Genomic DNA, 16,858 nt, shown 5'->3' on the forward strand with positions numbered 1-16,858 from the left:
AAAGCGCGGGGGCGGAGGCTGGCAGGGGGCGCTGGAGGCAGGAGTCGCCCGAGCGCTCCGAGCGCCCGAGGGTGCAGGAGGCTTTGAAACCGCGGCAGCGCCGCGAGCCTCCGGGGCCCGGGCGGCGGCTGGGCGGGGAGGTTGGGGGGGCGCTGCCGCCGCCGGGGGCGTCGCCGGCCTCAGCCCCTTTGTTCTCGCGCGCTCCCCCTGGCCGCCCACTCCCCTGCTGTCGCGCGGCGGCGGCTCCTCCCGCCCGAGGCAGTCGGGCTCTGCGCCGGGGGCGGGAGGGGGCGGGGGGAGCGTGCCTGCCGCCGGGAGTGGGGGGCGATGGCGAAGCTCCGGGTGGCTTACGAGTACACGGAAGCCGAGGACAAGAGCATCCGGCTCGGCTTGTTTCTCATCATCTCCGGCGTCGTGTCGCTCTTTATCTTCGGTTTCTGCTGGCTCAGTCCCGCGCTGCAGGATCTGCAAGCCACGGCGGCCAACTGCACGGTGCTGTCGGTGCAGCAGATCGGCGAGGTGTTCGAGTGCACCTTCACCTGTGGCGCCGATTGCAGGGGCACCTCGCAGTACCCCTGCGTCCAGGTCTACGTGAACAACTCCGAGTCCAACTCCAGGGCGCTACTGCACAGCGACGAGCACCAGCTCCTGACCAACCCCAAGGTAAGGACGCCCCGTGAGGGATGCCTCGCTCCTGCGGAGATCTTGAGGTTTGGGGGGAGCATCAGTGTTAGACCCTTCGCGGGGTGGCTCGGAGTATGCTCGCATTACCAGGAGGCGACGAGGCTTCGCAGGCTATACTCAAACCAGGAGTAAATACATCGGGGAGCCCCGGGTCCCCCGGTCCTTCAGGCGGGTTTGTGCACGGCGACCCGTGCGTGGTGCCCGGAGGCTTTCTTTACACACCTGTCTTGCCTGGTCCCAGATTTTGAGGCCTTGGCCCAGCTTAGGTTAGGGCCCTAGAGGGTTGACTTTGGAGAAATGCAAGGAGCCGAAAGTTAACTTTTCCTCCGGTTAAAGCCAGTGCGTCGCGGGGATACACCTACTCCGGCGCATGGTCAAGGTCCGAGCTCCCACTGGCCGCGTCCAGAACTCGTCTTGGGAGGTGCAGGGAGTCTTTTAGCCCCTTGAAAGGTGTTAGAGGTTTCCTTGCCTTTTAACTCTTGACAGACGTTTTTAACTTGTGGTCCAAAGATGAACTTTCGTGGGTCGACAAACGACGTGGAATCAAACGCGAGATTCTGCGTAGATCCATTTTGGGCGGGTACGGCGGACTCCTAGTTTTCATGAAATAGATTTTCAGAAGGGTCTAGAGGCAGCCTAGTGACTCCTAGGCTCTGTGTGCCTAGAAACAATTGGGAGCCACCTGGGAAACGGTAAAACTTTCTGAAAATAGAAAACCGTCCGTGAAATGTACCGAATATTCCTTCCTTTGCAACTTTTTTAGTTCTCACAAGCAAAAACGAGAAAACCTGGTTAAGACTCGAGGGATGGAGAGCAGAGAGAGGGACGCTCAGAAAACTGTTCCCAGTGGAGAAAAAAACTTATAAAAAGCAGTGTCCTCAGTCTGTGAACTAATTGAGCTTTGTAGTGCACCTGATTTTGCAAGAAGGCTTTTCTTTCGTTTTTTCTTTCTTCTCTTGGCCTTTTTTGCTCTTCTTGTTGCTTAACTATCAAAGTAAAGATGTGTATCTTCTTTAAAGTTACCGGCATTTTCCCTCTTTGTGAGAGCAGTGCTTGAAGATCAAGCAAGAAAGCTGTCCATAAGGGAATGAGTCTTGTGTACACAGGAACAACTTTAAGTGTGACAGGATATAATTATATCAATCCAAAAAAAGAATTCTATCTCAATAGTTTACAAGTATTTAAAATAAGCTTATCATTTCTCTACAGTAAACCTCTTGTTCTTGTCTCCTAAACAGTAAAATCTTGAATTGGGGAAATTTTAAAAAGGGAATTCCTTTAAAGAAAAATATATGGCTTCTCTTAAAAAAGATGCACTTGCTGACAAAGGAAGAGGACCTTAAAAATGAAGATAATATGTAAGCAGTAAATATAGAAGTACAGAATTTAGATAGAGTATAATGTTCAAAGTCTTGAAGAAGCAATAATGTTTCAAAGACAAATGTTGTAAATTAATCTGCTCAACGCTCAGGAATTTCAAAACAAATTGCAGGGTTTTAGAAACATCACTTTTTTCAGGATTAAATCATTAATATAAAAGAAAGGTGTCAAAAAGAAATAGTGATTTAGAAATTATATGGTAGTTCATCATTTAAAAGGTGTTGTTATAATTGGTGAAACATTGCTAATTAGTTTAAGATTGTGGTTCAGGCACTAATAAATTACATACATGTTTTTCAGTCAGTGGCTAATATCTAATCAAGACATTGAGAAGGTAGAATTTACTACATAAAGGCTGTTTCACAATTTCCAGGTAATTTTGAAGGATCTGACAAAAAAAATAAATTGGGATTTAGGACATAGATTTTTAAATCACTTGGAAGGAGTGGTAATGCTTTATATGTAATCCTAGGATTTGATATTTCTCTCTTTTTGTTGCAAATAATCAGTTTTCTTCCAGTGCCAGTTTGGATCCTGGCAACAATCGTTTTGAAGAAGTATCTGAACAAAATAAGATTTTATAAAATAAAGTATACAAGAAATGACAGAACTGCAGAAAGATATGTTAATGTTACAGAAAATGATGAACAACATCCCATTCAATTTAGTCAAGGTTTCCTCGGCCAAAGCAGTATATGTCTCTTTATCCAAATTATGATTGCATCGTACCGTTTATAAAACATAAGTATGTTCTTTTGCAGTCACTTTTTGACTTTTGAGCAATGAAGTGCTCAATTTGGAAATTCTTGTAAGCAATTAGTGATGGAAAAATTCAACTCAACCAAAATATTGTGCCAGAGTCCAGTATGTAAGCAGAATGTTTCCACAGTGCCTTTGCAATTAGGCAATACCCACGGCCCGTTGCTGTTGCATCTCGGCTACCCAGACCTTACCTTTTTATTGAAGGCCTGGGTGCCCCACCCATTCTCTTTGTAGAATGTCTAGATTCCCTACAGTGTCATGGATCCTAATTACCTTCAACTTTCTCTTCTTCATGGCCCACTACCACAAGAAGCCATTTGGGAAATCTCTTTTTAGAAAAAGAGAACAAGGACTTTCTCCCCTCCCTTGAGTTTGCTGCATTAGATACAGTAAAAAGCAGGGAAGGGGAAAGAATATTGCACATATCTAACATCTTAAGCCATAGACTACTAAAGAAGACAGTGTGAATAAATTTGACCTTTGACTAATAATTTCGTTAAAATATCTTTAAGTCCTATTCAACTTACGTTTTGAGTCATATCCTTGTTTCTAAAGCAATCACTGTATTCAGCCATGTAATATAGTACTCAAGTCAGTTATCCGAATTATCCAGGCAAGTCCTAATTATCCACAGGGCAAGGATCTGCTCTTTGAATTGACCGTAGCAAAATCTAAATTTGGGGTCAGCTTCCTCTGGCTACTGTTCTCATCACTGCCTTATCTCTTTGTGACTAGCAGGTGTGTGTGCTAAGAGGTTTTGTTCTCATCCATGGCCATACATTAGAATCACTGGGGGAACTTTAAAAAGAAATTCTGGGGGGGGGCATCCCTGGTGGCGCAGTAGTTGAGAGTCCGCCTGCCGATGCAGGGGACATGGGTTCGTGCCCAGGTCCGGGAAGATTCCACATGCCGCGGAGCGGCTAGGCCTGTGAGCCATGGCCGCTGAGCCTGTGCGTCCGGAGCCTGTGCTCCGCAACGGGAGAGGCCACAACAGTGAGAGACCCGCGTACCGCAAAAATAAATAAATAAATAAATAATAAATAAATAAATTCTGGGGAGTTCCCTGGCAATCCAGTGGTTAGGACTCCATGCTTTCACTGCCTAGGGCCCGGTTCAATGCCTGGTCAGGGAACTAAGATTCCACAAGCTGCGTGGCACGGCCAAAAAAACAAAAAAAAGATAAAAAGAAATTCTGATGCCTGGGTCCAGCCTTCACAGATTCAGACTTGGTCTTGGGTGGGTCCTGGGCATTGATGTTTTTTAAAAAGTTCTACAAGTAATTCTAGTCTGTAGACAGAGTAAAAATAAACACTGGCTTAGAAAATGTCCTCATCTGTTGTGCAAGAAAAGTAAAATAAGAACTGAAAGGGTTCATTGTGATTAATATTTGTGTGTTTGGGTTAAAAGATGTTGCTGATGCTACTGAATCTAGGGAGTTGGTGTGAAAGGGGGGACTCAAATTCTGAAGGAAAAGAAGAGAATCATTTAAAATTAGTTTAATGTAAATGAAACGAACTTACGCAGTTCCAAACATTTAAAATTGGTTTAATGTAAATGAAATGAGCTTGTGCAGTTCCAAACATTTGCTTTTGCCTCGTTGATTACATTGGATTGCAAAGAAAAGATGAATTTTTAAAACCAGCCTCTTGTATATGGAACAAGAGAGAGCAGGTGATTAGAGGCAATATGTTTTATTTTTGAGTTTTTTTCTTTCTCTGATATGAAAAACCTAGAAAGAGAGGACAAACGTCTATTTCTAAGAAACCAGTACTACTGTAAAAGTAAGAGAAACGCATTCAAGAGAATAAAAACTTAGGCAAGAACTAGAAAAGCTTCAGGCTTTAAGTATATACCCTGAAATTGGGTGTAATGAACTACAGGGAATTGTGGCTTAGTTAACTTCTTGGTATCCTACACATCCATACTAGAGTGCCTCTCCCCCCAGCACATACACACTTCCTGTGTAGATGGTGTGGTCCGCTGGTGTTCATTTATGAACTCCATCCTTGAATTAAATGTGCAATACTTTGTGCTCTAGGGAGGTCCATCACATCAAAACTAAGTAATAAAAGGCTCATCTGAATTGTGACAGCTTGTCTATAGTCTTTATTTCTTCATGAAAAAGTGGCTTACTATGGTTGTTTTTCCTCTGGTGACGATATGAAGTAATACTGGGGATGTATATAAAATTTAATTCCACAAATACTTCTTCAGCATCTATTATGATCAGAGAACTGGGCAAAAAACAGGAGGACATACAAAGATGAGTTCATTCATTTAACAAATATTTATTAAGTGCCACTTTGTGCTGTGTGTGTGTGTGTTTCCAGGTTCTAGGACTGGAATAGAGATCAGGCTGGAACCCAGGGCACAAAGATCAGAGCCCTGGGGGTAAGACAGGAGAGTAAGTTGGGGCCAGTAATGCAAAGGTCCTTGACAGATAGGATGGGTTTGGTGGACATTGGGAAGCCATGGTAGGAAGAGTAATGCCCCCTACCAAGGATGTCCACACCCTAACCCCCAGAACCTGTGAATATCTTATGTTACACAGCAGAGGGGAATTAAGTTTGCAGATGAGTGAAGTTTGCTAATCAGCTGACCTAAAGATAGGGAGATATCCTGGTGGGCCAGGTATAATCACAAGGGTCCTTAAATGTGGAGGAGGAGGTCAGAGGGATGCAATTTGAGGAAGACTCAACTGACTGTTGCCAGCTTTGAATACAGAAGGAGGACACAAGCCAAAGAATGCAGGCAGTCCCCTTTTCCAAGGGAGTGAGAAAAGGCAAGAAAATGGATTCTTTCTTAGAGCCTTCAGAAAGGAATATAGCCCAGCTGGTGTCTTGATATTAGTTCAGTGAGACCCATTTTGGAATTCTGACCTTCAGAATTGTAAGATAATACATTTGTGTTGTTTTGAGCCACTACATTTATGCTCTAACAGCAATAGGAAACTAATACAGAAGTCAAGGAAGGCTTTTGAGTAGGTGACTAATATGATAAGATATTTGAAAACTTGGTCAGATAATATCCACTTATATTATGGCTCTTTAGAAACAATCTAATCTGCAGGCTGCTAGGATTTTCCTGTCTGAGATTACTTATCATAATCCTTCCCTGACATCCATTTGTGGATGCTTTTATGAAGTTCCCAATTATTTGTAAGAACTCCCAAAATTATGTATCTCAAACTCTAATCAGAAACTTTTTACTTTTATAAGAGAGATTTGTGATGTTATAATATATTTCAGTCAAAGTTTGGAGGAAAAATGCATACATTTTATCACACACTTGCCTCAGAATTATAAAGATTTTTACAAGTTGTCAATTTTGTTTATCTAAAATGTTTTTGCTACTCATTTATGAATGAAGATGTCAAGTTTTATTTACCTTGGGTTTAAAATCTTTTTTCCCGTCTTTAGCAGAATTTCATATTGAGTTCCTAGGTAAACAGTACATTTATATTACAATTATCATAAATATTCGCAGTAAAATACTGAACAGAATGGTTTTTAATATTACATATGTTTCTTACTATTCCTCATGCTGTGCCTGTGGTATTCTCTAGGTCACATAAATCAATGTGTAAAAATTTGTACTTTCGAGTTTTAGTAATACCCTCTTTTCTTTTAAAATAAACACTTATAAAATTGAAAAGTGGAATTCCTTGGTGGTCCAGTGGTTAGGACTCGGTGCGTCCACTGCAGGAGGCACAGGTTCAGTCCCTGGTCGGGGAACTAAGATCCCACAAGCCATGTGGCATGGCCAAAAGAAAAGGTGGAGGGAACTATGTGCTTATTAAATTATTTAAATTTATGATCATTTTTGTAAATAAACTAATCAGACAAACTTGTTTCATGTATTTGCTTGGTTGAGTAGCAGAGTCCAGCAGATTGGGTCACTAGAAGTTCTCTGTATACCGAAGCACATGTGAAGAAATATCCATTCATCTAAATTCTTCTGTGCCATTCATCTAACTGATGCAGTAGACCAAATGGACTTTGAAACCTTATCCAATGTCCAATTTACTAGTTGTAATCTAACAATATTGCAGTAGCATATATTGATGTTGTATCTCATTAGCAGAAACTAAATCCTAGAAAATTACATTCTAAATCCTAGGAGTTTAATCCAGTTTTTCCTGTGTAATAAATATATTTATACAATTGTCTTTATCGACACAACTTTATTTAAGATAGTTCTTAAGAATGGAAAACCAGACAATAATACTGCTTAGTGAGAGTAAGATCTATTCTGATTATAATTACCTCTGTTTCCTCTGTTACAAGGAGAAAAATGGCAAAAGAAAATCATCTTTATCTCTCTAACACCAGCTTCTATTCTGGAATCTTTTGTTTCTATCAATAGTATCATTATTCTCTGGTATTAATACATTATCAATTTTCACTGCCACTATCCTGGTCAAAGATATTATCATTTGCTTTGATTATTATAGTATCTCTTTACTAATTTCCTTATATCTAGTCAATTTCTTCCTCCAAACCAATGGTTCTCAAAGTGTGAGCCGTGGATGAGAAGCATCAGCATCATCTGTGAACTTGTTAGAAATGCACATTCTCAAGTCCCATCCTAGACCCATTGAATCAGAAATTTCACCCTAATTTCTGATTTAGTGGTTCTGTGTTGAATTCAAGAATTTATACAGTAAAAAAGTATATAACTACCAAGCTAATAAGTGGGGAAAATGAAATAATATAAAGCAAGCCATTTTTTAAAAATGCAGTAAAAGGAAGTAAAAAGAATGTAGACAGGTAGAATAAATTTAAAAAAAAAGGTAGTAGATTTAAACCCAAATTTATAATTATATTAAATATAAATGGACTAATTCTTCCAATTAAAAGGTAGAGATCATAGACTGGAAAACATACAAACATCAACCCCCCAAAAAAATGAAGAAAGAAAAGCTGGAGTACTTGTATTATATGAAATACAGTAGACTTTGAAGCAAAAAAATGTTACTAGAGATAAAAAGGGACATTTCATAATTATAAAAGTTAATTCAACAAAATATAACAATTGTATATTGGGAGGTACCTAAAAATACAACCTTGAAATACATAAAAACAAAAAAATTAAAGCAGAAATATGTAGAAATATCTCAAGGGAGAAATATACAAGTCTATCATGATGAGAGATTTTTAACACACCTCTGTTTGTAACTGATAAGCAATCAGACAAAAGCAATATCAATGCACATCCAGCAGATTTGAATAACATGTTTAACAACTGACCCAACTGACATATATAAAATAGTATATCCAGTAGCAGCAGAGTGCACATCGTTTCAAGTGCCCGCATAACGTTTCCCCAAACTGATCACATTCTGGGCCATAAAGAAAGCCTTCACAAATTTCATAGCAGTGAAATAATAAAGATTTTATCCTCAGTGAAATTAAGCTAGAAATGATTAAATTTTACTGAGAGACATAGAAGATGTGGGAAATTCATTAGGGAAAGAGTGACCTTATGAATAAATGGTGCTTAAGCAATTAGCTCTACGTAAAAAAGAAATAAAATGTGATACATGGGGCTTCCCTGGTGGCGCAGTGGTTGAGAGTCCGCCTGCCGATGCAGGGGACATGAGTTCGTGCCCCGGTCTGGGAGGATCCCACATGCTGCGGAGCGGCTGGGCCCGTGAGCCATGGCCGCTGAGCCTGTGCGTCCGGAGCCTGTGCTCCACAACGGGAGAGGCCGCAGCGGTGAGAGGCCCGTGTACTGCAAAAAAAAAAAAAAAAAAAATGTGATACATACTTCACACCCATAACAACAAATTCCAAACGGAATAAAACCTAAATGTGAAAAGAAAACTATAAAACTTCCAGCAGTTGGAATAGGAAAATATCTTTATGACATAGGCCTAAGAAATATTTTCTCAAATAAGGCTTAAGGAACAAATCATAAAAGGAAAAGATTGATACATTTGAACATGTTAAAACGATAATTTCCATATGACTAAAATTATTGTAAACAAAGTAAAAATGTAAACCACAGACTAGTAGAAGATAATGGTAAAACAAGTAATCAGCAAAGGACTATCCAGCATTTGTGAAAATGTCTACAAATCATTAAGAAAATGACATATGACATAATGGGAAAATCAGTGAAGGTTATGTACAGTCAATTCATGAAAAAACTCAAATGGTCAATAAATGTGAAACAATGCTGTATTCCAGTAATCTCAGGGAAATTCAAATGACAACAATAATGGAATACCATTTCACACCCATCAGATTGGCAAAACTTAATGTTTCATAAGACCAGGTGTTGGTGAGGTTTTGAGAAAATGTTAAATCCTACTGATTGCTGGAAAATTGGTTCAACCACTCAGAAAAATAATCAAACATATCAATAGTATGTGTAACTGAAGTTGTGCATACCTGACAACCACTGTGACAAGTGAAGTGACAACAATTTCACTTCAAGGAGTTTACCCTAATAAAACTATAACATGTATTCAAGGAAGTATATATGAGGATTTTCATTGCAGAACTGTTTGTAGTAGTGAAAAAGTAGAAACAATCTAATTGAATTTATTCGGATATTGGATGGGGTACTTTATTTATTTTTCTTTTAAAGAGACAGCCTTTATTTTAAGGATTTTTACATTGAAGACTTCAAAAAGTGGTAGGTTTTTAGAACTTATTGACCTGTATTTAAAAGGAACTGTTGACAGAATTTTACCAGAAATAATCTGAACAAGTGGGAAAATACAGTTAATACTACTGAAACCTACTAAAATAATTCCAGGACATATGGTTTATCTGACATAACGATACCTCTAAATACTGCCACTGATATGAAACTGACTGCTTCTTACTTTTCTAAACACACAGTGGTATAATTAACAATATTCAATCACTTCTGTTCTTTCCTGAATATATAAAAATTAAAATACCAATTAAAAAACTATTCTTCTTGGACTTCCCTGGTGGCGCAGTGGTTGAGAGTCCGCCTGCCGATGCAGGGGATGCGGGTTCGTGCCCCGGTCCGGGAGGATCCCACGTGCCGCGGAGCGGCTGGGCCCGTGGGCCATGGCCGCTGAGCCTGCGCGTCCGGAGCCTGTGCTCCGCAACGGGAGAGGCCACAGCGGTGAGAGGCTCGCGTACCAAAAAAAAAAAAAAAACTATTCTTCTCTTTAAATGTTTCTTACAGATACAATTTCAATATTTTCATTCAATAGTGGTGTGGTTTAAGAGATTTTTCATTCACAAGTCAAACAATCCACCCAAAGGGAACTGATAGTCTGTAGGTTCATTGTGCAAATAAAGAGTTTCGGAATGAAGCAACTGACTTTTCTAAAGTACAAAACATAAAATTCTTAGAAGATACATTCAATAAGCTCTACTAAGCAGCTGGCCACAGAACTAGAACATTTGATAATTTTCCTGGTGAATTCAATGGAGTTCCAGATGTTTCCAAACTCAACTTGAACTCTCATCTTCAGCTTTGTATTTTGCTTTTCCAGTTTTGCTAATGACACAAACATGATTCAAATCCCTGAAGTATTCATTATAGTCAAGGGCATATCCTACAACAAACTTGTCTGGAATTTCAAGTCTAACAAAGTCTGGTCTATATCCAACACTTCAAGGGATCCTTTTCACCAGCAAGCTTGCAACCTTGACCATCTTTGGATTATGCTGCTTGACCAAGGAAAGCAAGGTTTGCATTGTTTAGTGTCAATTATATCTTCAACAATCAAGACATTCTTTCCAGTTAAGGTTGAGAGATCATCTCCACCAATTACTTTTATGTCACCTGTTGACAGGTGACATAAAGATAAAATCTACATTTTATCTACATAAATTTTATCTACATAAATCTTTATCTACATAAAGATAAAATCTACAGTCATAGGTATAGATCTATCACTATTTCTGTTTCAGTGCTTTGATGTAATCCAGCAGATCAGCAAAGAATTTATAGCCCCCCCTTGAGCACACAGAGGGCCACGATGTGAGAGCCTTCCATCTCCTTCATCACATCTTGAGCCAGCCGTTCGGTCCAGTCCATAATTAGTCCGTGAGGAATAAACACCTTTTCCAAATCCTCAGCATAATGATTAGGTCTACAACATAAATCTAGGTCATAACCTGGTGCATCATCACTAATCACAACGCTGGGGCTGTGAGTCACCATAACGGAACTGGCTGGCGCGGGCTGATGGCAATCTGCTCTTTTTTTAAATTAATTTTTATTGGAGTATAGTTGATTTACAATGTTGTGTTAGTTTCTGCTGTACAGCAAAGTGTGGGTTACTTTAATAGGAACCTCGTAACAGTAACCTAAACAAAGGAACTACTAGGTTTTTTTCTTTTGTAAATGTATGAGCTTGTAAGCAGTCTGTGGGGCTGTGCCATTCTGATCTGGAAGGTCATTCAAACACCCAGTTTCTTACTGTCTTGTTGCTCTAACTGTCCCTTAACATGGTTTTCCTAACTTCATCACGTCTGCCTTTTAGGCAGTGAGAAGAGTGAAAGAAAAATAAAAGGCAGGCAGCTTCCTTTAAAATATATATATATATTTCAAATATTGTAATATTTGCCCTTTTAACGTGTACAGGGTTTTGGTATATTCACAGAGTTGTGCAACCATCATTGCTAATTCCAGAATATTTCCATTCCTCCCAAAAGAAATCTCATGCACATTACTATGCACTCCCAATTCCTCCAGCTTGGTCATGGTATATAATCCTTTTTATATGTTCCAAGATTTAGTTTAACAGCATTTTGTTGAAGATTTTTGCATCTATATTCATAAGGTATATTGTTGTGTAGTTTTCTTGTGATATCTTTGTCTGCTTTTGGTATCATAATAACAGAATGAGCTGGGATGTATTACCTCTTCTTCTTTTTTTGGCAGAAGAGTTTATGATTTTGCACCGTGGTCAAGTGGGATTTATTTTAGGAATGCAAGGTTGGTTAAACATAATAAAATCAATGTAATACAACATATTAATAGAATAAATGACAAAAATCACATGCATGTATATGCAGGAAAAACGTTTGACAAAATCCTTCCTTGACTTAAAAAATCAACAAACTAGGGATAGAAGGGAACTTTGTCAACCTGATAAAGGGAAACTATGAAAAACCCACAACCAATATCACACTTAATGATGAGAGACTGAAAGTTTTCCCCTAAGATCAAGAACAAGACAAGGATGTCCACTCCTGCCACTCACGTTTGATATTGTACTATAGGTTTTAGTCAGGACAATTAGGCAAGAAAAAGAAACAAAAGACAGCCAGATTGGAAAGGAAGAAATAAAAGTATCTCTATTCACAAATCACATGATCTTGTATATAGAAACTCCTGGAGAATCCCCTAAAAAAAATAAAAAAGCTATTGGACCTAGTAAATTCAGCAAGATTGCAGGATACAAAGTCAATATACAAAAATCAATTATATTTTTGTACACTAGCAATGAACAATCCAAAAGTAAAATTAAGAACACAATTCTATTTACAGTAGCATCAAAATAATCAAATACTTAGGAATACATTTGACAAATTTAACAAAAGAATGTAAGACTTGTACCCTGAAAACTACAAAACACTATTGAAAGAAATTAAAGAAAAACTAATTAAAGATAACCTTTGTTCATAGATTGGAAGACTGAATATTGTAATATGATGGCAACACTCCCCAATTTGATCTATAGATTCATTACAATTCCTATCAAAAACTCAACTGGATTTTCTTTGTCAGAAATTGACCAGCTAATCCTGAAATTCAGATGAAAGTACAAGGGACCCAGGATAACCAAAACAATCTTGAAAAAGGAGAACAAAATTGGAAGACTCACACTTTCCAATTTTAAAACTTACTAGAAAGCTATAGTAACCAGGACTGTGTGGTACTGGCATAAGGAATAGATTCCAAATCTATGGAATAGAGTTGAGAGTCCAGAAATAAATGTATACATTTATAAGTAATTGATTTTGACAAGGGTGTCAAGAGCATTCAACAGAAAAAAAAGTCATTTTAACCAGTGGTGCTGGAACAACTGTTTATACACATGCAAAGGAGTGAAGTTGGACTTCTACTTCACACCATATACAAAAATTAATTCAAATTGATGAGAGACCTAAATATAAGAGCTAAAACTATAAAGCTCTTAGAAGAGAGCATAGGTGTACATCTTTATACCTTTGAATTAGGCACAGTTTCTTAACATGACACAAAAAGCATAAGTAATCAAAGGAAAAATAGGTAATTGGACATAATCAAAATTTTAAAATGTTTGTGCTTTGAAGAATACCATCAAGAAAGTGAAAAGACAAACACAGAATGAGAGGAAATATTTGCACATCTGATAAGGGTTGAATATCCAGGATATATAAAGAACCTTTACAACTCAATAACAATAATAACAAAAAGACAAATAACCCAATTTATAAATAGGCAAAAGTTGGGAACAGATATTTTTCCAAAGAAGGTATACAAATGGCCAACAAGCACATGAAAATTTGTTCAACATCATTAGTCATTAGGGAAATGCAAATCAAAACCACAATAAGAGGGCTTCCCTGGTGGCACAGTGGTTGAGAGTCTGCCTGCCGATGCAGGGGACACGGGTTCGTGCCCCGGTCCGGGAAGATCCCACATGCTGCTGGAGCCTGTGCTCCGCAACGGGAGAGGCCACAACAGTGAGAGGCCCACGTACCGCAAAAAAAAAAAAAAAACACAATAAGATATCACTTTCAACCCACTAGAAGACTATTAAAAAATAAAAGACAATAACAAGTTTTGGTGAGGGTGTGGAGAAATTAGAATCCTCATACATTATTGGTAAGAATGTAAAAGATTTGCAGCTGCTTTGGAAAACAGTTGACTGTTCCTCAAAAAGTTAAACAGAATTACATATGACCCAGTAACTCCATTCCTAGGTATATACCCAAAAGAAATGAAGACATGTCCACACAAAAACTTGTACATGACTATTTGTAGTAGCATTATTTATAACAGCCAAAATGTGGAAATAAATCAAACGTTCATCAACTGACAAATGGACAAACAAAATGTGCTATATCCATGCAAGGAATTTTATTTGGCTATAAGAAGGAATGAAGTGTTGATACATGCTACAACATGATTGAAAACGTGCCAAGTGTGAGAAGTCAGCCACAGAAGATCACATATTATACAATTCCATTTACATAAAATGTCTAGAGTAGGGAAAGCTATAGGATGATTGGGAATGATAGCTAAAGGGTACGTATATGGTGTTTTCTTGGGGTGATAAAAACATTCTAAAATTGATTGTGGCGGTGGTACACCTCTGTGAATCCACTTAAAAACATTGAATTATACACTTTAAAGGGGTGAATTGAATGGCATATCAGTTATATTTCAGGAAAGCTCTTACCAAAACATGTTGATGGGAGATTTACTTTGCAAATTTGGCATTTCAAATAACTTGTAAAGAGGTTAAAACTTCCCTACTATTTGGAAAAATATGTACTTTAAAATATTAATTTTCCAAATAAAATTTATTTGCAAAATACTCAAAAATTATTTAGAAAATTTTTAGTTAAAATAAAATTATAATTTTGATGGAACACATTTTGAATGTACAAAAATAAACTATGAAAGTACTAAAAATATAGATGAATATTTACATAATTTGGGCAGTGGGCAAAGCCTTTCTAAGGCTAACAAGAGCAAAAATCATAAAAGAATACACTCATTTATTTAATGACATAGTAAGAAAAACATATTTTTTAAAAAACATTAAAATTGAAAGAAAAATGACAAATTTGGGAGAATATTTGCACCATGGTAGAGCAATAATTCAAAACTCATTATGTGAAGCTGTCTTAGCAATAAATGATCATCTCTTCTGTATAAGACTAGGTGTGATGGTTAATTTTCTGTGTCAGTTTGACTGGAGCTAAGGGATGCCCAGATAGCTGGTAAAACATTATTTCTGTAATGAGAGAAATCCCAGAAATGTTACTTTAAAATAAATGCTCTGTGGAGCACACAGGGCACGACTAGAGAATACAGCTGAGAGGATCAGTGTGTTGGAGATGAAGGTACCGACTTGAGAAAACCACAGTGTGTTGTACTTGTATACCTGCCTCACCCATACCAGTTTACGTTGCCACAGTACTGAAGGAATGGAAAGCCTCTTCTCTGGTTCGTGTTCCAGGCACCACCTTAGGTTTCACTAATTGTGTTCATGGCAGAGGTGCACACGTAGCAGACCTTTAGAAGCTGCTTGGTAGAGTGGGAAAGGCTGCAGTGTTGAAATCGAGGTACCTACACCTGAATGTAGGTGTGCACCTCTGGGCCGGTCACTCAACCTTTTTTCTTAAACAATCCCTCAATTTTCTTTTTCTTTTTCTTTTTTTAAAAAATTTATTTATTTTATTTTTGGCTGCGTTGGGTCTTCGTTGCTGCGAGCGGGCTTTCTCTAGTTGCGCCGAGCAGGGGCTACTCTTCTTTGTGGTGCACGGGCTTCTCATCGTGGTGGCTTCTCTTGTTGTGGAGCACGGGCTCTAGGCTCACGGGCTTCAGTAGTTGTGGCACGTGGGCTCAGTAGTTGTGGCTCACGGGCTTAGTTGCTCTGCGGCATGTGGGATCTTCCTGGACCAGGGCTCGAACCCATGTCCCCTGCATTGGCAGGCAGATTCCCAACCACTGCGCCACCAGGTAAGCCCCCAATCACTCAACCTCTTGATCCTCAGTTTCTTCACAGACTGAGGATTTTTGATAATACAGGTTATAGATAATATATGGATAAATATGATCCAAGAAGGTATAATTGATTAATACTTGTGGAATAAATAAACCTTGGCATTTGCATTTTTAAATAATTACTGAGGCATCAAGTAGGGAAAATTTCACGGGCAAGGAAAGAGTTTAGGGACTTTGTCACAAACTTTGTAATATCGAGACAACAGCTTAGTTTCTGGTATCTCAATATTTCCAACTCCCCATTCCTTAATCTTCATAGCTGGTAGGAAAATATCTACTTGTACAAATCTTCTGCAGGTTGCATTATTTTAAAATATCTGTAGAATCATTAATTCAACAGATGTTTATGGAGGACCTGCATGTGGCAGGCACACTATTCTAGGTTCTGGGGATGCAGTGGTAAAAGAAATCCCTGCTGGGTTGGAGCTTACCTTCTGTGTAGTTGTCGGAGGGCTTTACACAGTACTGGGTGTGTGTGTGTGTGTGTGTGTGTGTGTGTGTGTGTGTGTGTGTGAGCATGTGCATGCATTTACTGCTTAGTTCTGAGGTGACATCCACCTCCTCCATCCATTGGGCTTTCTTTCTCCCATGCCCATGTGAAGTACTGAATGTCTGTTTTCTTCTGGTTGATGTCAAGCACCTTGCCCTTCAGTGTTTTTCAACAGATACTTATTTGATTTTGCAGAGCCGCTAGGTGGAAAACTAACAACACAAATTTATGGCATTAAAATTTTGCAGAGCTTCAAAATTTCCATTGGAGGGAGTTCCCTGGTTGCCTAGTGGTTAGGATTCTGGACTTTCGCTGCCATGGCCCCGGTTCAATCCCTGGTCAGGGAGCTGAGATTGAGATCCCACAAGGCAAGCAGCATGGCAAAAAATTTAAAAAATAAATTCCCACTGGAGATTTATTGAGCATGTTCAGGGAATGCAGAATATTTTTTCAGAAAGATAAGTTCAGATATGAATACTCAGCAAGTTTAGTTACCAAAGAAATGCTCTCCAAAAACACAAAATTAGAAACAAGAATGAGGGAATAACTGTAAATATAGGAAAAGTTAAAATAATTTCAAGTGAATACTTTGATCAAATACAATGCCAGTAAATTTGAAACCATAGGACGAATGGTAATTCTCTAGGATAATACAAACTTCGAAACTAAAACAATCTAATAGTGATTAAAAAAAAAAAATAGACGAATTACCATAGAGGAAATGGAGAAAGTTCTCAATAGAACTACTATTGGGACTCCTCCGTCCCAATCCCTTTTGGCATCCAGAAACAACTATATTTAACTATTTTTGTCTTCTGT

General features: G+C 38.6%; 1 protein-coding gene and 1 pseudogene across 2 annotated transcripts in view; one reads left to right on the forward strand and one right to left on the reverse strand.

The window, feature by feature from the left end:
• Nucleotides 1-327: 327 nt before the first annotated feature.
• The window catches only part of KCNMB4 (potassium calcium-activated channel subfamily M regulatory beta subunit 4), a gene marked incomplete at both ends in the record, with an annotated part of 64,519 nt that continues 47,988 nt past the window's right edge, over nt 328-16,858 (forward strand). The window contains one exon of the mRNA XM_082666486.1: nt 328-663. Coding sequence (XP_082522612.1) covers nt 328-663 — 336 coding nt within the window. The remainder of the gene's footprint in view (nt 664-16,858) is intronic.
• Nucleotides 10,266-10,983, reverse strand: LOC309829352 (hypoxanthine-guanine phosphoribosyltransferase-like; annotated as a pseudogene). Its single transcript has 2 exons — nt 10,677-10,983; nt 10,266-10,630 (listed from the first exon to the last, which is right to left on the reverse strand). The product of its transcript is annotated as a hypoxanthine-guanine phosphoribosyltransferase-like (transcript).

The sequence above is a fragment of the Grampus griseus genome (assembly GCF_964374135.1).
Source record: "Grampus griseus genome assembly, chromosome: 11".
Lineage (NCBI taxonomy): Eukaryota > Metazoa > Chordata > Mammalia > Artiodactyla > Delphinidae > Grampus > Grampus griseus.